At 38.9% G+C, this 26649-nt stretch overlaps 3 protein-coding genes across 5 annotated transcripts; 1 reads left to right on the top strand and 2 right to left on the bottom strand.

Annotated features, from left to right (window-relative positions):
* Positions 1-625: 625 nt before the first annotated feature.
* Positions 626-7444, bottom strand: slc35b4 (solute carrier family 35 member B4). The gene is made up of 10 exons (XM_081356824.1): positions 7204-7444; positions 6998-7111; positions 5404-5506; positions 5275-5324; positions 4614-4695; positions 4430-4490; positions 3560-3669; positions 3405-3480; positions 2332-2407; positions 626-2221 (listed from the first exon to the last, which is right to left on the bottom strand). Exons 1-10 carry the CDS (start codon positions 7278-7280, stop codon positions 1975-1977), a joined length of 996 nt encoding a protein of 331 aa, XP_081212950.1. The 5' UTR covers positions 7281-7444; the 3' UTR covers positions 626-1974.
* Positions 7398-11766, top strand: golt1bb (golgi transport 1Bb). The gene is made up of 6 exons (XM_081356825.1): positions 7398-7592; positions 7695-7817; positions 8581-8672; positions 8803-8981; positions 10439-10520; positions 10635-11766. The coding sequence occupies exons 2-6, from the start codon at positions 7793-7795 to the stop codon at positions 10671-10673; spliced, it is 417 nt and encodes a 138-aa protein (XP_081212951.1). The 5' UTR covers positions 7398-7592; positions 7695-7792; the 3' UTR covers positions 10674-11766.
* Positions 11001-25869, bottom strand: ldhbb (lactate dehydrogenase Bb). Of its 3 annotated transcripts, XR_014029434.1 has the most exons (9): positions 25393-25472; positions 22614-22750; positions 21650-21767; positions 21300-21473; positions 16210-16383; positions 15526-15643; positions 15165-15288; positions 13139-13733; positions 11208-12199 (listed from the first exon to the last, which is right to left on the bottom strand). XR_014029434.1 is itself a non-coding variant. In XM_081356821.1 (8 exons), exons 2-8 carry the CDS (start codon positions 22740-22742, stop codon positions 13566-13568), a joined length of 1005 nt encoding a protein of 334 aa, XP_081212947.1. In that variant the 5' UTR covers positions 22743-22750; positions 25393-25474; the 3' UTR covers positions 11001-13565. The 3 variants fall into 3 exon arrangements, 2 of the variants coding, with proteins under 2 accessions (XP_081212947.1, XP_081212946.1); XM_081356821.1 differs by having other exon boundaries at positions 11001-13733; positions 25393-25474; XM_081356820.1 differs by lacking the exon at positions 25393-25472 and adding an exon at positions 25671-25869 and having other exon boundaries at positions 11207-13733.
* Between the last annotated feature and the right edge of the window lie 780 nt (positions 25870-26649).

Here is a 26649-nt window from a genome sequence, read left to right as displayed (position 1 = left end):
CGGAGGTGGAAATGACATTTTAGCAGTTTTTCTGCAATATTAGCACACCCTCATGTCAGGATTAGCTACTTTTGGACTTATTATGTTGTTTACTCGTTATGAACATAAATACATTATTTTCATTTTTGTTGTACATAATTCAACCGAACTACAGCCAAGGTGGAAATGACGCTGAATAAAAATATTCTGTATAAAAGCTTGACTTACCTTGATTTATTTTCTTGTGCTGAAGAGCACATGTGCCTGAAGTTTCATCTTCAACTAATACATCCTTTTCACAGTTATTTCCATGATTACCAAGTAAATAAAATATTTAAGGTGGGTCTATTAAAGTGGATTTTGTTGAGGGAGGTGGAAATGACGGAAAACCTGGGGACAGACATATTTCATTCCAAAAATAGTTTAAAATTATGATATACATATGGAATTTCGATGGTATGACATTATTTTATTTGTCCTTAAGATATCCTTAAAATATTTTTAAATCGATCCTTTATTATAATTTTCTAACATTCAAAGAGGGCAAGTCTGGGTTGGGGACTAGCATAAAACTGCAAAATCTGCTAATAAACAGCCATGCAAAAGCATTTTTAAAAGAAAAAAGGGGCAAGATTTGGTGGTTACTAGGATGTTGGAGCATGAACTTCATAATGACAGTTTATTTGTGCACTTGTTTGTTTATTTATTCACAAAAAAAGGCCAGGGACAACAAAAGTGCCTGTAGTTGGAGAATCACCCATATATATATATATAGGCCTATTTTTTTATAATTATGTACATTTATAACACTATACCTTGTATTATATTACCTTTGCATCAGATTACAAAATAAACTAATTAACGCTGCTATGAGGGTGTTTCTGTCAAATTGACAACTTTCTCACTTCCGACTGTCGTTATCATTCTCTCTGTATTTTTTCCTCTTTTAAAAGTTGTGGAAAACACTACAGTGGAGTTTTTCTGTTGCTATGTGAGCAAATAGGAACAAGAAAAACTTATTTAATGTAGTCTCTCATGCAATTGGGGGTGTGGCTAATATATGTAAATAATACATGAGGTGATTATTATTATTCATTATTATTCAAAATGGTAAAAACAAACTGTTTCTGTGTACTAAAAAAGTAAATCATACACTTGAAAACTTTTTAGCGCAATCCCTCATTATTTTAATGTTACAATATTAACAATAACTCATTAATTATTGTATTTTGGTGGAATAATGCTGATTTTTTTGTAAAGAATACTGTGTGGATTCCTGGGATCAACATGAGCCACATTCAATAAAAAGCCTAGGTATTGATCCCTCAGACACATGGAGGTACAACGCTTTTAAAGCCAATAAAGAAGACAAAGAGGTCTCTGTGTTAGCTGATAGAAAACAAAGTATTTTTTTACACAAAACCATGCAACATTACAAATTGTAGCCTCATGAACAACACTCATACAGTTTAGGCAGTCTTGTTTTCTACAGTATTGCTTTAGCTCACCCTGACGAAGCGCTAATGTCAAAACTGATATAATGACTACAGCTTAAAATGATTACAAAAATGTATTGCATTAACTTTTGTTGTCATATTTACTTTATTATTTCACACATGTAATGGGCCGACACATCCCGCTGACTTACCGAAACTGGGTGTGATTAAAAAACGGAAAATAAATAAATACTTGTGGAAATTAATACAAACTGGGTTCGCTGCAAGTCCTGAATGAAGTAGATCTATGTGAAGTAGATATGGTGGCAGGAACAAAAGGAGTGTCTATTTCTGCAAAAAACAATCTGAAACAGGTCAGGGATTGTGCAAGCTTACAGACAAATGCTCTAACAGACCTACACACACATCTGGCTCAAAAACAGCTCATAAAATTGGCCCAAACACACTTCAAGCTCTCATCCATTCACAGTAAATCAATGAAAAGTGACAACAAACACACTCGCACGGAACTAAAGAGGTATTGCAACTCCTGTACAGTTTACTCTGCCTTCTTGTGGGCTTTCTCTCCTTTCATTGCCACTCGAATGCTGGACCACACTTCTGTGTAGAGCAGCGTTCCCAGGAACACCACGGCCGTTCCCACCCAATGCCAGGCTGTGAAGGGATTACTGAAGTACAGGATGGAAATAATGAGGCTCAGGAACTTGCGCAGTGTCACCACCAGTGTGACCGTGAGCGAGGCGCACTCTGTGGTCAGGATGAAGACGCCGCGGATACACACATATCTGAGAAACCTGGATAAGGTCGATATACGCAATATAAAACTGACTCTTGGCATGCAATTAGGATTCTACAGTCCTGTCCAATAAAGCCCATAAACAATATGAAAGGATACTGGGTGATGACGTTCATCAGCAGGTAAAACCACATGACTGGCATAGACTGACCAATCACAGGGATTTCCACTGGAGCTTTGAGAGAAAGTCATCGGTTTGTCATTTCCAAAGCCTTATAGGCTTATATATTCACAGAAATAAACACTTTTATTCCGCAAGGATGCATTTTATTGATCAAAAGTGACAGTAACGACAGTTATACGATTTCTATTTTAAATAAATGCTGTTCTTTTGAACTTTCTATTCACCAAAGAATCCTGAAAAAAAAAAAATTTGTATCACAGTTTCCACACAAATATTAAGCAGCAAAAACTGTTTTCAACATTGTTAACAATAAGAAATCTAAAGGGTCATTGTGTCAAAATCTAAATGTGTCAAATGGGTCATGTGACACTGAAGACTGGAGTAATGATGCTGAAAATTCATCTTTGATCACAGGAATAAATTACATTTTAAAATATATTCACATAGAAAATACTTTTTTTTTTAAAACTGTATTTCTGATCAAATAAATGCAGCCTTGGTGAGCAGAAGAAACTTCTATAAAATTATTATTATTTTTTTTTTAAACATCTTGAACGGTAGTAAATAGAGATGAGGACTAATTTACTAATGCCATGTTACTTTACTCTTGGTATTAAGATGCGTTTTGGACGCTCGGATCAGAAGTAGACTAGGGAGACACATTCCCAACTTTAAACTTCTTCAAACTTTCTGGTTCAGCTTTCTCAAGCCAACTTAAAGTTTGTCTTGACAAACTTTTTTTTCAAGTAAATTTATCTTCAAACCAAACCACAAAATGTTCACTCATTAGATCAGTAGACGGAGAGAAGACGGTCTCCTGTGGCTGTTTGAACACATTCGATCACATGAGTGTTTACACCACGAAAGCAATCCGGTCGAATGTGTTTTCAACACGTCTGGATGTGTTGAAAGTGGACAAGCTCAAAACGTTTTAGACCCCGTTTACTCCTGTATTTAGTGTCGTCCACTTGCGATCCGATCGACCAGAACACATCTTAATACCAGGAGTAAACAGGGCCTAAATGACTCCCTGTTGAATGAGACTCACAGCTCTGGCTGAAGAGCACGGCGTGTTTGTAGATGTCCGTTGAGAGCAGGAGGAACCCTGGTAACGGCAGACAGTGCTGAAATAAAGGCCGAGAAATTAGACTTTATCTCACAAACTCATATATGACAGCATCATATGTTCAGTTAGGGACTCACATTGTAGAACAGAGCCTCCTTCGAGTGTTTCCCATACTTCTTGTACAGAGTTTCCTGGAAAATCCCCATCCTTGCAGACATCAGCAAGGCGAACGTCAGCATGGCGATACCTGAAACACAACAGCACTAATTTAACGGAATATCTTGCTTACGTGACATAAAAAATAAAGTTCAGAAGAATTACACTTCTAACATTTACTCTTTAACTGTTTTAGGGTAGGTTCAGAATAGCATACTAACACACTCCTGATATTATTTTAGCAGTATGCAGTATATACACAACCATTCAAGAGCTTGGGATGGGTAAGATATTGTAATGATTGTAAAGCTGAATTTTCAGCATCATTACTCCAGTCTTCAGTGTCACATGATCCTTCAGAAATCACTCTAATATGATGATTTGCTGCTCAAGAAACATTTATGATTATTATCAATGTTGAAAACAGTTGTGCTGCTTCATAATTTTGTGTAAACCGTGATACATTTTATTTTTCAGGATTCTTTGCTGAATAGAAAGTTCAAAACAACAGCATTTATTTTAAATAGAAATCTTTTGTAACATTATAAATGTCTTTACTGTCACTTTTGATCAATTTAATGCATCCTTGCAGTATAAAAGTGTAAATTTCTCTCTCTCTCTCTCTCTCTCTTTCTCTATATAAATATGTATATATATATATTTAGAAAGAGAGAGAGAGAGAGATTTACACTTTATATAAATATAAAAATGCTGACCCAAACTGAACAGTCATGTGCAAATCTTAATAACCATATGAAATATTCTACATTCTACTTATAATGTGGATACAACCATTTTAAATGCTTATTTTTAATAATGCCAAAACATTGAATGTGCGGTGAGGATATTACCCAGAAGCCAATGCATGAAGGCATAAACACCATCTTCCTCTGTGGCCCCTTTCTCAACACTCTACAGAAGGATCAAACCTGATGTATTAGGTGCAGATAAAATGTGAAATAAAACATTGAAATGCAAGTATGTTGTGCCTTTTATAATATGAAACAAGTTCTAACACAGTATTTTGCAACTCACCACTTGTTTGGCCGACATAATAGTGCATATGAAAATGCCCAGAGACACCAGCGCGATGGAGAGATATTTACTCATCGAATATCTGTAAAGTAATAATGTGACTGAACAATAACCTGATAGTTAAAGAGGACCTATTATGCACTTTCACAAAGTCTTGATTTAGATTTAATTTTCCTCATATTCTCCATTGTTGCGGCTCCTCTCTACTCAGTCTGTCAGTAACGCTCTGTTTAGTTCCTGTCTCTATGAAGCCCCTCCTTCTGAAAAGCACACTGTGCTCTGATTGGTCAGCTGGAGCAGTGTGTTGTGATTGGTCAGTGTTTGGGAAATGTCCAGCCCCTTACCATAACAGCCAGTTTCAACACACTCCTAACCAACTCAACCAGGCCCCGCCCCCTTTATTCTGCGTATTAATTATTCAAATGAGGAATATTGTGACGTTCGTTCCCGGAAGAAACTCAAGACTACAATGGAGGCGTTTCAGGGAGTTCAGAAACACTGACACTGATATAGAGAAGAACTCTCGCTGGAGGAACTTTATAACTTTGCAGAGCTTTTTCATGCTCAAACACCAACATTACACATTAAAGAAAGATGAACATATAAAAATACATAATAGGTCCTCTTTCAGTAATGATTTTGTGCATGATCTTCAGCATACCTTTTCTTCAAGATGACAATACCGAGAATCATGTTTGCTATTAAAGATCCCTGTGCACAAAACGAGAGGTTAGAAAGATCTATAAGGCACAGTCCAAAGCAATGAATGAATGAAACGAATGACACTCACTGATCTGAAGATCATATGCAGTGGCATGGCGATGTTAAAGTTCAGGGCGTAGTTATTGATAACGCTGACGGTAAAGAACATAGTCACCATGATCACATAGTTACTGCAAAAGAAGAGGGACATTGAAAGTCAGCGACGTTAAGCTGTAGCTTCTGATGGACAAGAGGGAAAATCAAAGCTGAATGCAGATAATTTAATGCATCTAAACAATATGAGCATCCATACAATATTTGCTGCAAATTCATCTGTTACTTGGCAAAATTAGGCAGATTTCAACATGAACAGATTTGCATGACATGCCCTCATACTGAAAACAATAAAACATTAATTAAACGTATAAATTGCAATGCTTAACTAAGGTAATTTTTATGTATTTTATAGATGCCCACCTGAAGTACAGTACAAAATCTGTCCTGAAGCTAAACCAGAACACTGAATGTAAGAGATGTGTCTGATTCTAGATTTAGCACAAACACTGTAACGTAAGTCGTCTTGCTGAGGTTCAAAACTGCACGACTATGTTTGGAATTGAATACGAGTGTAACGCCGGAGTTTTCAAACTGGAGTCCAGGGAGTGACAGGAGGCACGTGGAAAAGTCCAGTCTTTTTTTTTTTTTTTTAATAAATAAATAACTAAATGAGAATAAAATAAATAATAAAAATAAAATAAATAAATACATTAGATTAAAAAAATATATATATAAATCAATAAATATAAAAATCTGTAAATTATTAATATTATTAAATTATTTTAAAAAAAATTGTGTATAAGATGGGTGTTTATAAAAGATATTTTAAGATGGGCTCTCTCACATAATCATATCTGGGGGCCCATGGCATCTAAAATATTGAAACCCCCTGGTTTAACATACACTGTGCAATACAGTATATTAGCTTTCAAGTATATGAAACATTATGCAGCATGCTATATTGTTGTCACAACACCACATTCAGGAAGTGGTATCTAGTTTTCATATCCGATATTCGATGCAAATATGAGTTACACTTTATTTTAAGGTGACGTAGTTACATTGTACTTACTCAAATAAGCAATATTAATTAACTACATGTACTTACTATAGAGTTGCGGTTAGGGTTAGGGTTAGGGTTGGGTTTAGGATTAGTTTATTACTGTTATTACTATAGCAAGTACATGTAGTAATGTGTAATTCATGTCACCTTAAAATAAAGTGTTACCCAAATATGTACACCATGAAAAAGCATGCACACTGAATATATATATATATATATATATATATATATATATATATACACATATACATGTCCCTAATGTTCAATGTTCAAATCGCCTGTACCAGTGACAAAGCAAGGCGTTCACCTTTCACCTATAATAATATAATAATTAATAATGGTAAACTGCCTTTTACCACCTCGTTCAACAAGCAAAACTGGTTGTTTCAGTAAAAATGCATAAATGTGCATTTAATTTTTGTAAAAATTAATGAATGAATGCACAATTGCACATATAACATAATGGGATGAGAATCAACTACTAATCTAGTCTGAGAAGCCAAAAGCAAATGGTTAGAATAAAAATGCACGCGTGTACATGCAAAATGTATAAATGATTAACCTGAGGGGTATGTGTGGCTTTTTGCGTCCAAAGTTTGTCTCAAAGATGAACCCCTCCAGTGCGATGAAGGCAAACTGGGCAAATGTGACAATATTTCCACATCCTGGGAAATCCCTGTAAAATATGTGATTTAAAGAAGTGAGAACTGACAGCATATCAGAAATGACTGACACTGAATGATCATAAATGAGAGAAATGCAACTCACCTAACCAAAAGTTCCAAAAACACAACATTGCTGCAGCAACCAACAAACACCAAACTGGTCGCAAACAGCGTATTCATTGTTAAAGGTTAAAATGAAACACTTATTTCAGCAGTTATTTCAGCTTTACACTAATCCGGATGCTGGCATTGTGAATAATACATTTGTAAATGTTCCTGCACTTCAATGAACACGTCTCCCGACTAGCGACAGACATGCGTTCCTGCTTCCAACCTCCTCTTGTGGGATTTGTAGTTTTCTGTCTCTAATTCAGAATGCATCCGGGTACGAATGAAAACTACATTTCCCAGCATCACAAACGGAAGCGAGTAGGTTAATTCAAACGAACAAACTTTGCCCGTATTTACGTTGGTGTTGCATAATCGCGAGAGGTAGTAATAAAATAGCTTTTAAATAAAATAAAGTAAATAATAATAGTAATAATACTATAAACTATGTAAAAAAATTGCTGCGCGTCTCCTGCGTCATTTCAGGGTTTTAAAGTATCTCTACGTGTTTCCGGTGTCGTGGCGATCACACACAGAACAGTTTTACACTTCAGTCAGTAAAGCAGCTGATACACAACACAAACATGATTTCATTATCGGATTCACAGAGTAAGTCAAATTTACTGTATGTTTGCGTTATGTTAACCGTGATAGAAATAGTGAAAATGCGGCTTTAAAGCTGGAAATGTTCTTAAAGTGATGAAAGGGAATGAATGAGGATAGACGGCCTGGCCTCTAACAGTACAATCAAATATTGTAAAACTCTTAAAAATGTATGAAGAACGGCGATGCCATGGTAATAGCACTGCCATTATGGTTTTATTGATTTATTTCAAAAAGGGAAAGTGTACATTAATAAACATCCATGCATGTAAAAGTACCCAAATTAGCCCGAAGGCTAGTGTAATGTACTATAGTATGTAAATATGGTAATCATTAGATTTATAGATCTATCTATCTATCTATCATATATGTTTGTCTATCTATCTATCTATCTATCTATCTATCTATCTATCTATCTATCTATCTATCTATCTATGTCTGTCTATCATCTATCTATCTATCTATCTATGACTGTCTATTTATCATTTGTCTGTCTATCTATGATAGATAGATATATTACCATGGCATTCTCACAACAAGTGCTGTGGTGTACTATGCAAATACCATGGTAAATGGTAATCAAATATTTTCCAAAGCATAAAAAAGAAAAAGCTTAATACAGTTGCAAGTTGTACAACAGTATTACTTGTATTCTTGAAGTACTGAATGTTAATTTCTGCAACCTCTCAAATATGACTCATTTGCATGCAGTAACTCTCTACAGATTTGTAATTGAGCACTAATGAAGTCTGTTCTTGTGTTTGCTCAGAGATCGGGATGGGGCTGACGGGTTTCGGCGTGTTTTTCCTCTTCTTCGGAATGATTCTGTTCTTTGATAAAGCACTCTTGGCCATAGGAAATGTGAGTGTGTGCTTTAGCATGGAAACAAAGTTGTGTTTGAATGGAGTAAAATGTGATGTGAATGCTCAGATTTGTGTCATGAAATGAAACCCTCCTTGAACTGAACATGGATGTCTGTGTGTGTGTGTAGATCTTGTTCGTTGCAGGTCTCTCATTTGTTATCGGGCTGGAACGGACTTTCAGGTTCTTCTTCCAGCGGCATAAAATGAAAGCCACCGGTTTCTTCCTGGGAGGTGTTTTCGTGGTGCTCATCGGATGGCCGATTGTAGGCGTAGTTTTGGAGGTCTATGGATTTTTCCTTCTTTTCCGGTGAGTTGTTGTTGCTGTTTTATTCACAAACCCTGACAGGGTGGTTTTGCATTACCATAAAGGGGTTTATTTTTATTTATGTAAAGCTACACTACATAACTTTTTTGTTCAAGATTAACAGATTTAAAGTCAGCATGAAACGTAAGTTGCCATAGTCTTTTCTTCCCTGTTGTAACCATAGGCTGCAAAAAAAAAGATATGGATGACATGTCTCCACTTCTTTTGACTGTAGAAAATGTCACCAAAACATCCCAGAAAGGTTGTTGCTGATTACATAAGTCAAAGCCCAAGTCACTCACTGGTATCAAGGTCCCGCCCATAGACCTTATTCACAGCAGCGCCATCTTTGATTTTGAATGGGAATGAAAGCGAGGCTGTGAGGGATAGACGTACATCTCTTCAGTGGGTTATACTGTTATTTCATGTGTTGCTGACGAAACACTGCAAAAATATCTTTCCAAGAAATGTACAAAAACTCCAGACAACATGAGCTGTGGAAATGTTTTAATGATCGTGCTTTTACAGCGGAAACCAATGAAAACACGGCAAGTCTATCTCTCACAGCCTCGTTTTTATACCTGTCATGGCGCTGCTCTGAATAAGGTCTATACTCCCACTCCTGCGGACTCGATCGCAAGCACAGCTGTCAATCATGATGTTACACCACGTTTTTATAGCAACTACCTAAAATGACAAAATAAAACATCCTGGGGAAAAATATTATTTTAAGTGTAATTTAATTTTTTAGTTTGGCTCACGTCCCATTTGATTACATGGAGAGGGTGGGTTTTATGAGCTATACTGCAGCCAGCCACCAGGGGGCGATCAATGCTTTAGCTGCACTTTTCAGGACGTTTGCGGTCACACATAACGCATATCTGACCAATGTGTGTATTATCCAGCCTAAATAGTACGTGAGATTTAAAAAAAGTGTTTTACAAAGCATTGTATATTGAAAAGTGCATGCCAAAAAGTCTACTATTTTCGGTAATTTTCGAAGTGTGGCTTCATGCACACTCTAACGGCTAACATTACCCACAACCCATTGCGCTTTGAAGGAGGATTCAGTTCAGAACTAAAAACACAAATTTATTATGCGATTTTATGATGTGATTGTATGTCTTAAAGCTTGTATAGTATTATAAGTAGTTCGCAAACAAGAACAAATGTAGGGCGGGGCTTGATTTTGTCCATGGGGAATTGATTGGTTGTGGTTTGCTATTGGTCGATCTCATGTGAGTGACAGGTTGCCCCGCCCTCACGCCAGTAAACACATCATCAGAGGAAAAATGTCGCTGCAAGAGTGAGAGGAAGTTATTTTGATTGATTGATTGATTATGAGGGCACATTAATTAGTCAAAAAATGATGTGCATGGATAAATCATTTATAATAAATACTGGTTTTATGGTGAATTTTAATAATACTTGACTTTAATTGTGTGTCCTTCTGTTTTCAGGGGCTTTTTCCCAGTAGCGATTGGCTTTATTAGGCGGGTGCCTATTCTGGGATCTTTACTGAACCTTCCTGGTATCAGTGGAGTAAGTCAACCACAGTTCGCCCACTCTTGTCACTGGTTTGGTATTTTGCGCTTGCATGACAGAAATCCTGTCAAATGATTCATTTTGACGATTGTGTTTGTGTTTCTCTTTCAGCTAGTGGATAAAGTCGGCGAGAGCAACACTATGGTATAACGGTCAATGGTTTAGTTTTCTATGAGTGGCTCATATTTATATTTGTCATGATGTGCTTCGGGCTCGGCGTCTTGCTGGCTGGCCTCTCTGAACCACAGATCAGATTTTTGATATTTTACCTGTGAAGAAGTTTGTGTTTTTTCTGGGACTGATAACCAAACCAAGTCAGGCGCTGTCATTGTTGCTGCATCACACCTCTCCCTCCAGGGGGCGACGGGGACCACCGACTGCACCCCGAAACGACGACGAGCGAACAATGAAGGAATCACTGGGTTCTGAATAAAGTCGTTACTGTTTTTAAAAAATAATGTTTTTTACGTGCCAACTGGTTTGTCTCGCTCTTTTTAATCATCAACATCGTGAGGCTAATTTGGACGTTTTCCACATGAGCTCCACCCAGTGGAGCGGAGACTGTTTCATCTCTTCGTGCTCACCAGGAAATTCAGCAACCTGCGTGATTTGCTGTTATGATACATGACTGACTTGTTTAAGTATTTGTACATACTTGAAATGTGAGACTAATATACATTTTTACCGACAAAGATTCTGTTTAATAAATGGATTAAATCCTTGATGGTCCAGCTAGTGTTGCCCGACATCACATTTAAAGCCTTATACAAGTGCAAACATTACACAAAGTGTATATATTTGTAGCATTTGCCTTACATATTGCACTTAAATATCAACATTTAGTGCGTACATTGAGTAGTTCCTGTAACCAACAATCATTTGGAAGAGCAACAATGTCAATCAAAAGTTTGGACACGCCTACTTATTCTTTATGCCCATTTTGCACATTTTGTGATCAAAAGTGAGAAATGAAAACTCTCATATTTGATTTTTTTTTTCTTTGTCTGGATTCCAGTTCTTCTTACTCTGTCAGGGCATGCATCAACCATCTCGAAATGCATCATGGGAGGTTTTTAAACCTGAACGCTTGATGCTTTTCCTTCACAATCTGATCCAATGCATGCATATATTTTTTATTTAGTAAGGCAAATCAAATGTTGATTAAATTTATATTTGTTTACAAAGCGAATTTGAAGCATTTGAGCATAAACTTCTGGATCAAAAGGTTTTTAAACATCAATTCACTACACTGTATCCAAACTTTTGACTTGTAGCGTATAATAATTGCTATATTTCACCATAAGCTTTCAGACACCAAGATCTGTTTTACAGAGACAGTCATGTGTTTCTGATTATTTTAAGTATGTAAATTCAGACCCCAAAATCATTTGATAGTACGATTTACACACTGTCCGGCCAAAAAAAACAAAAAGTCGCTAAATAGGCAAATGCTTAAGAGTGTATGATTGGATCATTATTGCAGTGATTATTATGTTTCCAGCATGTTATATGTTTGGCATCAGTTTTTCTAAGTAGACTTTAAATGTTGTGATGTTATTTCCATCATGAGGTGCATCAGTTTTTGGTCCAGATCTTGTGTTATTGTCAATTCAAGAGTCCAGCGCTGTGTAAAGTCTCCTCCAGCACATCCCAGAGACTTTCAGAGAATTTAAGATCTGGGGCCGGTTTCACAAAGCTATTTTAGACCGGTCTATAGTGATGAGTCTAAAAGTTGCTCATAGACTAGGCTAATGCAAGTTAGACTGTTTCACAAAAATAAAGACTGACTTAATTTAGACCAAAAGAATTAGACACCTTACCCCCAGGCTAACTTAGGTCCAAAAGGCCCGTTCACACCAAGGACGATAACTATAAAGATAAAGATATAATTCTAAAAATCGTTCTCCATATTAAAGAATAACAGAGTTCACACCACAACTATAACGATAAAGATATGAGGAACGATATCGTCGTTGGGATCACTTTCAGAACGATTTTTTTCCAGCTGTCGAACGATAAAACACTGACAGCCAATCAGAATCCATTCTAATTTAAAGGTCTCGCGCATTTAAAATGGATCTGGATCATCCGGGCGCGCGCGTGCTTAGAATAAAAAGACCGTTATCGGTCGTTGGTGTGGACGCATAAATAGTTATCTTTATCGTTATCTTTATAGTTATCGTGCTTGGTGTGAACGTGCCTTAAAGACTCTATGTTACCTTGGCAACCAGCAGTAACAATCAGTTACATTACAAACAGCCAAAAGAAAAGGGAAAATGGCTCATAATTTAAACATTTCTTCTTGTTACTACATTCTCCGCTAAATTTCCCAAGTAAAATGTCCTTGTAACTGTTACACTCCTCCAACAAACACATATTTTCCGCTGGGGTAAACTGCGCTGAGCGGTTGAATGCGCTTACGCGATCCGCCATGTTTTTTGTTTTGTAAAGTGTCTTATTTTACCCAGAATGCATTGCAGTGTAGTCCTACTTAAGATAGTCAGAGTCTTAAGTGCTTTGTGCAACGGTCTGATTTAGATGTCTATCTGAAGTCTGACTATCTACTATATCTAAGCCATAGTCAAAGTCTATCTTTGTGAAACCGGCCCCTGGACTCAGAGGAGACGATTCATGTGTGAAAATGATTCTTCATGCTCCTCACAACCATTCTTTCACAATCTGAGCCTGAGGAATCTGGACATTGTCATCCTGGAATATGGCCATAATGTGTCTTCATACATGGTTGTTTAAGAGATGAAAAGCTACACACTCCATCAATTAGAGTAAGAGGAACTTTTGCCAAACATGCTGGAAACATAATAATCACTGCAATAATGATCCAATCACAGACTCTTAAGCATTTGCATATTTAAATCCAAACAGAGACTTATTTTTGGCCGGGCAGTGTATGTTTGCATTACTTAATACTAGGATATTTAAAAAAAATCGTATGCAACACCTCTAGTGAACCGCTCACACGGGAAGCAGTGATCAAACATCGGACGCTGTGATTAAAAGCTGTTGGCCGTGAGTTAGCGAGCGTCACAGGTCTTTCAGGTCTTTCTGGATGTGCCACAGCATGTCTGCGCTCTTCTTCAGCTGCGAGACCTCGTCGCTGGTCAGAGTCATGTTGACCACACTGCCCACTCCAGCGCTGTTCAACACACACGGCAGGCTCAGGAAGACCTCGTCCCCGATCCCGTACATGCCCTGCAACACACACGTGCGTTCAGGCCTGGAAATGGGTTTCATCATTGATTTACTGTAGGATGTTAAATGAAGTTCAAAACGTGCCTAAACATTCAGTCCTCCTGTCAATCATCATATGTGACCCTGGATCACAAAACCAGTCACATGTCGCACGGGTATATTTGTGGCAATAGCCAACTATACATTGTATGCGTCAAAATTATCGATTTTATCTTTTATGGCAAAAATCATTAGGGTATTAAGTAAAGATCATATTCAATGAAGATATTTTGTAAATTTCCTACCGTAAATCTATAAAAAAATTATTTTTGTGAGTGAATGCAACACAATCGCGAACATAAATGGAGAACTTTAAAGGCGATTTTCTCAATGTTTAGATTTTTTTGCACCTTCAGATTCCAGATTTTCAAATAGTTTAATATTGTCCTATCCTAACAAACCACACATCAACGGAAAGCTTATTTATTCAGCTTTTATATGATGTATACATCTCAATTTCAAATAATTGACCCATGTGACTGGTTTTGTGGTCCAGGGTCACAGATATGGGCTGAATGGGCAGGCGAACTAGTGTAAGGATTATGAACTGTCATGAATTACTCACCCTCATGTCGTCCCAAACCCGTAAGACTTTTGAGTCGAGTCTCTTCAGAGAATTTGGACTAAACCACTAAATTCATATGGATTAGTTTAACAATCTACTTTTTTAAGTGTCAAAGTGGCAGTGCTAAAGTGCATGGCTGTCAATGATGGGACAGAAACCTCAGATTTCATCAGAAATATCTTCATTTGTGTTTCCGAAGATGAACGAATGCCGTACAGGTTTGGAACGACATGAGGGAGAATAATTACTGACAGAATTAAACATTTTTGGGTGAAGTATATCTTTGATGTCAGTATGAGAACATGCCCCACTATAGCATGAACTTGTTTAATAAATACATTGTTTTTGGGAAAATGGTGGATATTTTTAATAGCTTTTTCTGTGGTCAAGACTTTAGGGGTTGTGTCTTTACACTGTGAGAAACGTTTACTGGATTAATGTGTGATAACCAACTACTTACAAGCAATCATATTATCACAAGCATTATATTGTCTAATGTAACTTTATAAATGTCTGGTAACATTTTATTTTACAGTGTCCTTGTTACATATGTTACATGTACTAGTAGGCTAATAACAGTAAATTATGCATAATTACATACAACTAACCCCTAAACCAAACCCGAATCCTACCCTAACCCTATAGTAAGTACATGTAGTTGCTTAATATTACTCAGTACTTAAATATATAACAATGACACCTTAAAATAAAGTGTAACCAAATGTCTTTACTGTCACTTTTGTTTTCTTTTTTTCAACTCTAACAGACCCTGAAGTGTTGAACATTAGTGTGTGTGTTATATGTAGGGTTCAGTAACCCGTCCTGACCTTCACCATGGTGGAGACGGGATGGACTCGGTTCAGGTTCTTCATCAGACTCTCGCTCAGGTCGGCCACGCTCAAGCCGATGGCCCAGTTAGTGTAACCCTTCAGTCGGATCACCTCATAGGCACTGCGGTGAACACATCAGTAAAGAGTAGTGCGTACTCATGTCTGTCTTAAATTTAACCAGACTGAATTATAAAGTATATTTATTTGTGAGATAACGAGGCACAACACTGAATCAATCATGCAATGTAGTGAAGTCACGTGACGACAGTGTTGCATGCTTTTTTAATGTTTATTGTTCCTTTCGCATACTGATTCATTAATTAGGACTAATCTCTAAGAGACGAACTCATTGACGTACCTGTCCACGACCTTCTTGTGCGTTTCTTTCCAGTTCTCTCTGTCCGTGTCTTTGCCGATATCAGGATTGAGTTTCTGCAGACTGACTCCTGCCACGTTAGTGCCGCTCCAAACAGGAACTGCAAAACAAACACACAGTTCTTCAATGATATTACATGTTCAGAATTTGATGGCAATATTTATGGTTTTATTTTATTTTATGTTTATTGTTAATAGATAGAATGCATTTTATAAAAACATTTTACAATTTATATAATTATATATGTATAATTTATTATTCATTTATTTAAATCTTGAATAATAAATATTAATAATTATTTTACTAACTACTATTATATTATTTATTATATTAATTAGTATTTATGCTAATAATGCATAAGAATTATAATTATTGTAATATTTTTATTATACATACTCCTAATATATTTTATTAATTACATAATTTATATTTATTTTTATAATTAATGCAAATTATGATTATTTCACTAATATTTTATTGTGTATTATTTTTAATATATTTTATTATTCATAATTATTTATTTATCATTTTATATTATATTTAAATTTATATTTTATATAATTAAATATTTATACAAATACTGTATAAATGTATTTTATATAATAGTAATATTAATATCTTCACTAATATATTCTCACACACACACACTGGTCTGGATCGTCTCACCGCTGGAGTCTCCGTGTTCTCCCAGTATCCACCCGCTGAAGCTGCTGGGATGGATGCCCAGCCTCTCGGCCATCAGGAACCGGAAGCGAGCAGAGTCCAGGTTTGTCCCGCTGCCGATGACGCGGTGCTTCGGGAGGCCGCTCAGCTTCCAGGTCACGTACGTCAGAACATCCACTGTAGCAGAAACACTGTTAGAAACGCAAATAAAGTGTGGTGTGTGTGACAGAGAGAGAGTGTAAGTGTGTGACAGAGTGGGTGTGTGTGAGAGTGAGAGTGTGAGTGTGTGACAGAGTGGGTGTGTGTGATAGTGAGAGTGTGAGTATGTGACAAAGAGTGTGTGTGTGATAGTGAGAGTGAGAGTGTGAGTGTCAGTATGTGACAGAGAGTGTGTGTGTGATAGTGAGAGTGAGAGTGTGAGTGTCAGTATGTGACAGAGAGTGTGTGTGTGAGAGTGTGAGTGTGTGACAGAGAGTGTGATAGTGAGAGTGAGAGAGTGTGTGTGTGATAGTGAGATTGTGAGTATGTGACAGAGAGTGTGTGTGTGATAGTGAGACTGAGAGGGTGAGTATGTGACAGAGAGTGTGTGTGTGTGATAGTGAGAGTGTGAGTATGTGACCGAGTGTGTGTGTGTGATAGTGAGATTGAGAGCGCGAGTATATGACAGAGAGTGTGTGTGATAGTGAGAGTGTGAGTATGTGACAAAGAGTGTGTGTGTGATAGTGAGAGTGTGAGTGTGTGAAAGAGAGTGTGTGTGTGATAGTGAGAGTGTGTGTGATAGTGAGATTGTGAGTATGTGACAGAGAGTGTGTGTGTGATAGTGAGACTGAGAGCGTGAGTATGTGACAGAGAGTGTGTGTGTGTGATAGTGAGAGTGTGAGTGTGTGACAGAGAGTGTGTGTGTGATAGTGAGAGTGTGAGTATGTGACCGAGTGTGTGCGTGTGATAGTGAGATTGAGAGCGTGAGTATATGACAGAGAGTGTGTGTGTGTGATAGTGAGAGTGAGAGTGTGAGACAGAGAGTGTGTGTGTGATAGTGAGATTGAGAGCGCGAGTATATGACAGAGAGTGTGTGTGTGTGATAGTGAGAGTGTGAGACAGAGAGTGTGTGTGTGATACAGTATTTCACAATTGCTAAGACACATTTCTTGAAACCTTCACCCATATTCTCAAAACTTTAAACACAAAACCCAGTCTTTAAACTACATTCACAAAACCCCTGACTCTTCTGGCAGAGTCAAACACTTGCCTCAAAACCATTTGATCTGTGCTCAAAATCAAACTATGCTTTCAAAACATAAACGCAGCCAGTCAATATATAAACACTCATCAGCATTCATTAGACACTACATCAAAAAATTGAGAACACAGCGTCCAGGGCATGTAGTTACAGAGAAAAAAATGTTTATTGCATATAGAAAATAATTTTGCCATAAATAAAAGTAAATAATTCACAACTCAGTACAGCAAATATATTGCATACTGTAAGTACTGCAAGTAATACAGTATTGAATGCCTGTATTTTCAGTAGAAAAATAAAGTAAGCCCAAAGAAGAAAGACAACTCTAAATGAAAAGCATATTACACAAAATGTTCTACAAAAGGGAAAATGCTCTTACAAATGAATACATACAGTAACAATAGTAATGGACATCACATTCATATGTAAAATGTATTGTAAATCTTTTTTTTCTTTTTTCCAAACTGATGTACCTGTGTCAAATGTATACAGTAAACTTTCAGTCGCACAAATTAGAAAAACAATACATTTACCTGTTCTCTTCTCTGAATGTCCTGATTATGGTGGCCACAGAGAATCTGCTCAAATTGGGTTGTACTCTTTGTCCTGCTTCCCTCATTGTCATTCCATGAACAAGAACATGAACCTATCACAGTTGCCTGAATTTGATCTGAAATTACTATTCTTGGTCTTGCTCTTCATTGTCCACCACCTCTTACACAAACTCTTCCTCCTCTGCCTCTCACATTGTTTCCATCCATTGTTGGGATCAACATTCAACGTACCTGGGCCCCCTGTGTACTCTGAACTGGCTTATATTCTAGACAACTGATTTGATCACATCATTAGAAATAAGTGTGAACAATTTTGAGTTGTTGTGTGTAAACGATGACAGCGGTGATGTAGTTGTGTTTAACTTTTGCCACATGTATTTACCATTTTGCAACACAGTGCAAAATGTGTTTTAGTGAGGGAGAATGTGTTTAGAGTTTTGCAAAAAGAGTGGATGAGATTTGCAAACAGTGTCTTAACTACCTGAACTTGTTTAAGGTTTTGCCTACAGAGTGACTGATTCGACAAATGGGTTTAGGCCACTGAGCATTGGGTTCAGAGAATGGGGTTTAGTGTTTTAGCAATTGTGAAATACTGTAATGAGATTGAGAGCGCGAGTATATGACAGAGAGTGTGTGTGTGTGATAGTGAGAGTGTGAGTATGTGACCGAGTGTGTGTGTGTGATAGTGAGAGTGTGAGTATGTGACAGAGTGTGTGTGTGATAGTGAGATTGAGAGCGCGAGTATATGACAGAGAGTGTGTGTGTGTGATAGTGAGAGTGTGAGTATGTGACCGAGTGTGTGTGTGTGATAGTGAGAGTGTGAGTATGTGACAGAGTGTGTGTGTGTGATAGTGAGAGTGTGAGTATGTGACAGAGTGTGTGTGTGATAGTGAGATTGAGAGCGCGAGTATATGACAGAGAGTGTGTGTGTGTGATAGTGAGAGTGTGAGTATGTGACAGAGAGTGTGTGTGTGATAGTGACATTGAGAGTGCGAGTATATGACAGAGAGTGTGTGTGTGTGTGTGATAGTGAGAGTGTGAGTATGTGACAAAGTGTGTGTGTGATAGTGAGATTGAGAGCGCGAGTATATGACAGAGAGTGTGTGTGTGTGATAGTGAGAGTGTGAGTATGTGACCGAGTGTGTGTGTGTGTGTGATAGTGAGAGTGTGAGTATGTGACAGAGTGTGTGTGTGTGATAGTGAGATTGAGAGCGCGAGTATATGACAGAGAGTGTGTGTGTGTGATAGTGAGAGTGAGAGTGTGAGTATGTGACCGAGTGTGTGTGTGTGTGTGTGTGATAGTGAGAGTGTGAGTATGTGACAGAGTGTGTGTGTGATAGTGAGATTGAGAGCGTGAGTATATGACAGAGAGTGTGTGTGTGTGTGTGTGTGTGTGTGTGTGTGTGTGTGTGATAGTGAGAGTGTGAGTATATGACAGAGAGTGTGTGTGTGTGATAGTGAGAGTGAGAGTGTGAGACAGAGAGTGTGTGTGATAGTGAGAGTGTGAGTGTGTGACAGAGAGTGTGTGTGTGTGTGATAGTGAGAGTGTGAGTATATGACAGAGAGTGTGTGTGTGTGTGTGTGTGATAGTGAGAGTGTGAGTATATGACAGAGAGTGTGTGTGTGTGATAGTGAGAGTGAGAGTGTGAGACAGAGAGTGTGTGTGATAGTGAGAGTGTGAGTGTGTGACAGAGAGTGTGTGTGTGTGTGTGTGTGTGTGTGATAGTGAGAGTGTGAGTATGTGACAGAGTGTGTGTGTGATAGTGAGATTGAGAGCGCGAGTATATGACAGAGAGTGTGTGTGTGTGATAGTGAGAGTGTGAGTATGTGACAGAGAGTGTGTGTGTGATAGTGAGATTGAGAGTGCGAGTATATGACAGAGAGTGTGTGTGTGTGATAGTGAGAGTGTGAGTGTGTGACAGAGAGTGTGTGTGTGTGTGATAGTGAGAGTGTGAGTATGTGACAGAGAGTGTGTGTGTGTGATAGTGAGAGTGTGAGTGTGAGACAGAGAGTGTGTGTGTGTGTGATAGTGAGAGTGTGAGTATGTGACAGAGAGTGTGTGTGTGTGATAGTGAGAGTGTGAGTGTGAGACAGAGAGTGTGTGTGTGTGATAGTGAGAGTGAGAGTGTGAGACAGAGAGTGTGTGTGATAGTGAGAGTGTGAGTGTGTGACAGAGAGTGTGTGTGTGTGTGTGTGATAGTGAGAGTGTGAGTATGTGACAGAGAGTGTGTGTGTGTGATAGTGAGAGTGAGAGTGTGAGACAGAGAGTGTGTGTGTGTGATAGTGAGAGTGATAGTGAGAGTGAGAGTGTGAGACAGAGAGTGTGTGTGATAGTGAGAGTGTGAGTGTGTGACAGAGAGTGTGTGTGTGTGTGTGTGATAGTGAGAGTGTGAGTATGTGACAGAGAGTGTGTGTGTGTGATAGTGAGAGTGTGAGTGTGAGACAGAGAGTGTGTGTGTGTGATAGTGAGAGTGTAAATGTGTGACAGAGAGTGTGTGTGTGTGTGTGATAGTGAGAGTGTGAGTATGTGACAGAGAGTGTGTGTGTGTGATAGTGAGAGTGAGAGTGTGAGACAGAGAGTGTGTGTGTGTGATAGTGAGAGTGAGAGTGTGAGACAGAGAGTGTGTGTGATAGTGAGAGTGTGAGTGTGTGACAGAGAGTGTGTGTGTGTGTGATAGTGAGAGTGTGAGTATGTGACAGAGAGTGTGTGTGTGTGATAGTGAGAGTGAGAGTGTGAGACAGAGAGTGTGTGTGATAGTGAGAGTGTGAGTGTGTGACAGAGAGTGTGTGTGTGTGTGTGATAGTGAGAGCGTGAGTATGTGACAGAGAGTGTGTGTGTGTGATAGTGAGAGTGTGAGTGTGAGACAGAGAGTGTGTGTGTGTGATAGTGAGAGTGAGAGTGTGAGACAGAGAGTGTGTGTGATAGTGAGAGTGTGAGTGTGTGACAGAGAGTGTGTGTGTGTGTGTGTGTGTGTGTGTGTGATAGTGAGAGTATGTGACAGAGAGTGTGTGTGTGTGTGATAGTGAGAGTGAGAGTGTGAGACAGAGAGTGTGTGTGATAGTGAGAGTGTGAGTGTGTGACAGAGAGAGTGTGTGTGTGTGATAGTGAGAGCGTGAGTATATGACAGAGAGTGTGTGTGTGTGTGTGTGTGATAGTGAGAGTGAGAGTGTGAGACAGAGAGTGTGTGTGATAGTGAGAGTGTGAGTGTGAGACAGAGAGTGTGTGTGTGTGTGTGTGATAATGAGAGTGTGAGTATGTGTCAGAGACTGTGTGTGTGACAGAGAGTGTGTGTGTGTACCTGGGTTGGACACCACGATGAGGATGCAGTTGGGACTGTATCTGACGATCTGAGGGATGATGTGTTTGAAGATGTTGACGTTTCTCTGCACCAGATTGAGTCTGCTCTCTCCCTCCTGCTGTCGCACGCCCGCCGTCACCACCACCACACGAGAGTTGGCCGTCACAGAGTAATCTGAAGGACAAAACATATCACTCTCTTTTAAAACAAACCACTCAACCATATTGTAACATAATACAAAACATATCAACAACTGCTTAGCAACACCCTGGCAACCACCAGCATCATAGTGGCGACTCTGCATGAGTGAGTCACACTGAGGAGTCGAGAAGACAGAAGAAGAGCGCTACCTTTGCCTGAGACGATCTTGGGGGTCTTTAAGAAGAGACTTCCATGCTGTAAGTCCATCATCTCCCCCTTGAGCTTGTCCTCGACCACGTCCACCAGCGCCAGCTCGTCCGCCAGCTCCTGCACACACACACACACACACACACAACATTCAACAAATAACTCACAAATTACATACACTCACACTACACACAAGTATGTACTTGATTTTACAATACATTTATAAAACACTGATTTTTTAGACACATAATGATAGATAGAAATAGAAAAATGTATATGTATAATACTAATAATAATTATACTACTACTACTAATAATAATAATAATATGAAAATACAGGGGGAAATAATAATATTAAAGAAATAATAATATTAAAAATAGATATAATAATGTTTTTAGAGACTTTTTTGCTTGAATAATCTCTAGACAGTTACACCTAGACATTATTGACGTTTTGAGTCACAAAAATGTAAAATATGAAATAAAATAATTAAAATTGAATGTTTTTCATATATATATATATATATATATAAAATACACAGACTATGATTTCAATACATTTCATTTCAAATAACTAGATCAGGACAAAAATAAATCTATGAAAAACAATGTTTTTCATAGATATATTTTTGTCCTGATCTAGTTATTTGTTGACCTGTTAGACTCAGATTTGCTCATCTGTGTTTGTGCTGGCCGTGGTTCTTCACCTTTTATCTAGTTGGACGAAGGGATCAAAGTCAAGCGCAGACAAACATGACCCAAATCTACTGAAAAATGATTGATATTGTGACCCGCTGACCTACTGACATCATCAGTATGAGCAACATGTTCATACCCTCTTGCACAATCAATAAACAAACAAGGAATTTGTCCAGGAATATGTTTGTGCTTTGGTCACAAAGTCTGAGTTCTGTTGGCGAGAACAGCCTGTCACGATCAACGACTTCATGACGGTCACAGTCTCACCCGTATCAGAATGCTGACGGCACAGGCCATGCCAACCTGTCCCACGCCGACCACCGTCACTTTATTCCTGGGCGGCTCGACCGGCCCGCTGAACAGAGGAGTGATGAGCTTCTGCAGAACTGATGCCATCTTCAACACTGCAGAGGAGGACAATCATAACATCACTGCAAACACACACTCACACTGCACAGGACAATCATCACATCACTGCAAACACACACTCACACTGCACAGGACAATCATCACATCACTGCAAACACACACTCACACTGCACAGGACAATCATCACATCACTGCAAACACACACTCACACTGCCATCTAAATGGGGACATTCCATAGACATCATGATTTTTATACTGTACACACACACACACACACTAACCGTACCCCTAAACCTACCCATCACACACACACACACACACACACACACACACACACACACACACACACTAACCGTACCCCTAAACCTACCCATCACACACACACACACACACACACACACACACACTAACCGTACCCCTAAACCTACCCATCACACACACACACACACACACACACACACACACACACACACACACACACACACTAACCGTACCCCTAAACCTACCCATCACACACACACACACACACACACACACACACACACACTAACCGTACCCCTAAACCTACCCATCACACACACACACACACACACACACACACACACACACACACACACACACACACACACACACACACACACACACACACTAACCGTACCCCTAAACCTACCCATCACACACACACACACACACACACACACACACACACACTAACCGTACCCCTAAACCTACCCATCACACACACACACACACACACACACACACACACACACACACACACACACACACACTAACCGTACCCCTAAACCTACCCATCACACACACACACACACACACACACACTAACCGTACCCCTAAACCTACCCATCACACACACACACACACACACACACACACACTAACCGTACCCCTAAACCTGCCCATCACACACACACACACACACACACACACACACTAACCATACCCCTAAACCTACCCATCACACACACACACACACACACACACACACACACACACACACACACACACACACACACACACACTAACCGTACCCCTAAACCGTACCCCTAAACCTACCCATCACACACACACACACACACACACACACACACACACACACACACACACACACACACACACACACACTAACCGTACCCCTAAACCTACCCATCACACACACACACACACACACACACACACACACACACACACACACTAACCGTACCCCTAAACCTGCCCATCACACACACACACTAACCATACCCCTAAACCTACCCATCACACACACACACACACACACACACACACACACACACACACACACACACACACACACACACACACACACACACACACACACACACACACACACACACACACACACACACACCCACACCCACACTAACCGTACCCCTAAACCTACCCATCACACACACACACACACACACACACACACACACACACACACACACACACTAACAGTTCCCCAAAACCTACCCATCACACACACAAACACTAACCGTACCCCTAAGCCTACCCATCACACACACACACACACACACACACACACACACACACAGACACTCTAACCGTACCCCTGAACCTGCCCATCACACACACACTCACACACTAACCGTACCCCTAAACCTGCCCATCACACACACACACACACACACACACACACACACACTAACCGTACCCCTAAACCTACCCATCACACACACACACACACACACACACACACACACACACACACACACACACACACACACACACACACACACACACACACACACACACTAACCGTACCCCTAAACCTACCCATCACACACACACACGCACACACACTAACCGTACCCCTAAACCTGCCCATCACACACACACACACACACACACACACACACACACACACACACACACACACACACACACACACACACACACACACACACACACACACACACTAACCGTACCCCTATACACACAACTTTCTGCAGTTTTACATTGTTAAAAAACCTGATTTACAAATGAGTACGTCCATAAAGGGAGGTTTTGGTCACTTCTGGGTACAAATTTGTCCCCAAAATATAGTTAAGTACACACACACACACACACACACACACACACACACACACACACACACACACGTCCATCTCCGTAATATCTAAATTATTTTTCTTAAATGGCAATGATATGAAAAGGAGAGCAACAGGAGACTTTTTCCTGTATCTCAGCATCTCATCAAGAGACCTCTAAGAGACCTTTATTAAAAATAAATCAAATATTAAATTACTAATTAAAAATAAAAATAGAATTAAATTAATTGTTAAAAATACCTTGTTGATTCTTATAACATGCTTATACTCATTTACCATATATATTATCATTCTGGGGAAAACAATTACCTAAAAACCAGAAAGAGGAAAAATTTACAGGAATATTTTAAAGAATCCGAAAGTAAAATACGAGGTTAATTTGAGTAAATCTCCAGAGAACATGTTGGTTAAATGAGTCCCAGATTAAGTTTTGCCTCTAACCATGTTGATGATTAAAAACCTCACCAAGCAACAATTCCCAAAACTCAGTCAACAGAGCAGCAAATGGAGAACCTCACCTCATAATCAAAACCATCATAATAACACACAGATGATAGAAATAAAGCACAGTAATATCTCACCGGTACACAGATGCTCTTCAGTAAATCACACAGGCTGTAATGAAGAACCTGCTTCATGTTTATAATATCTGCTGCTGTCTGTAAAGATCAAGGTCACTTACAGGACACTCCTCCAGTGATGGATCATGTGAACAAACACACACGTCCTGTCCTGTCCTATATACACTCAAACAAACTCTGATCCTCACATAACACTCCTCTCGTTTCCAATCAAGGTCATTTAAGACTATATGTTCAACATCCACTCTTGCTAAAACACAAGCACATGTTAGTCTTACCATGTGTGTAGAGGCTTTGCGCGCCCAGGTAGAGATACCACCATGACACGAGCATGTTATTGTGTGATATATTTATATATTGCTCTGTCCTCTGCAGTCAGTGCTGGAAGTGCCAGGCTAATGGAGTTACTGTAATCCGCTGCCATCTGCTGTACAGCCGCTGAAACACACGCTGAGAGATTAAAACCACAGGGAAATCACACGACATTGGTCCTGACTGAGTTTATACTGGTGTGTGTGTGTGTGTGTGTGGGCGGGGGGTCAGGCGCACAGGTAAAGCTGTGAATTAGCGGAGTTCAAGCGACTGATTGACACCTGTCACTTTCTGATTAGCCTTACTTATGAGTGACACGAGAGGTCAGACAGCAGATAGATTAGAGATCTTAAAACTACCTCAACAAATTACTTATTAAATACTCTTGACATACAGCAAGCAAAATGTGCATGATTTTACATATAGCCTAACTATACTGTAATAACATGTTTAGCATGTAGGCTAGGCTAGCTACATTGTAATAACAAATGTTAATTGCCGATAATCAACAAAGTTTTAATCCAAGCACTGATACATCAAAAGTACATCGGATTATCGTCATTATCGGCCAATATTGTATTTAAATTAGCCTACTGTTATCGGTATGATTTAGCCATTAAAAATAGCCTGTTTTGTCGGTTCAAACTATATGACACATTTATAAAATAAAATAAAAAACATCAATACATCTCTATAAAATTGGTCTCTGATGTAAGCCATAATAACTGCAGCATGAACTAAATATATGATTTGTGCATATGAATATATTTGTGCATATAATTTTGAATGGATAAGCAGGATCGACCTTTTTGGAGATTTGCGAGTTGTAAAGACAGAATTGTGAGAGTTACAATGACTTTTTATTATTTATTTTTATTCATTGGTGGGGAAAAAAAACTACCAAAATTTTGTTTTATGACAGTAAAACCATAATACAAACATTTA

Source organism: Scardinius erythrophthalmus (genome assembly GCF_964197995.2).
Source record: "Scardinius erythrophthalmus genome assembly, chromosome: 24".
Classification (NCBI taxonomy): Eukaryota; Metazoa; Chordata; class Actinopteri; order Cypriniformes; family Leuciscidae; genus Scardinius; species Scardinius erythrophthalmus.
This window is presented reverse-complemented; position numbering and strand designations above follow the sequence as displayed.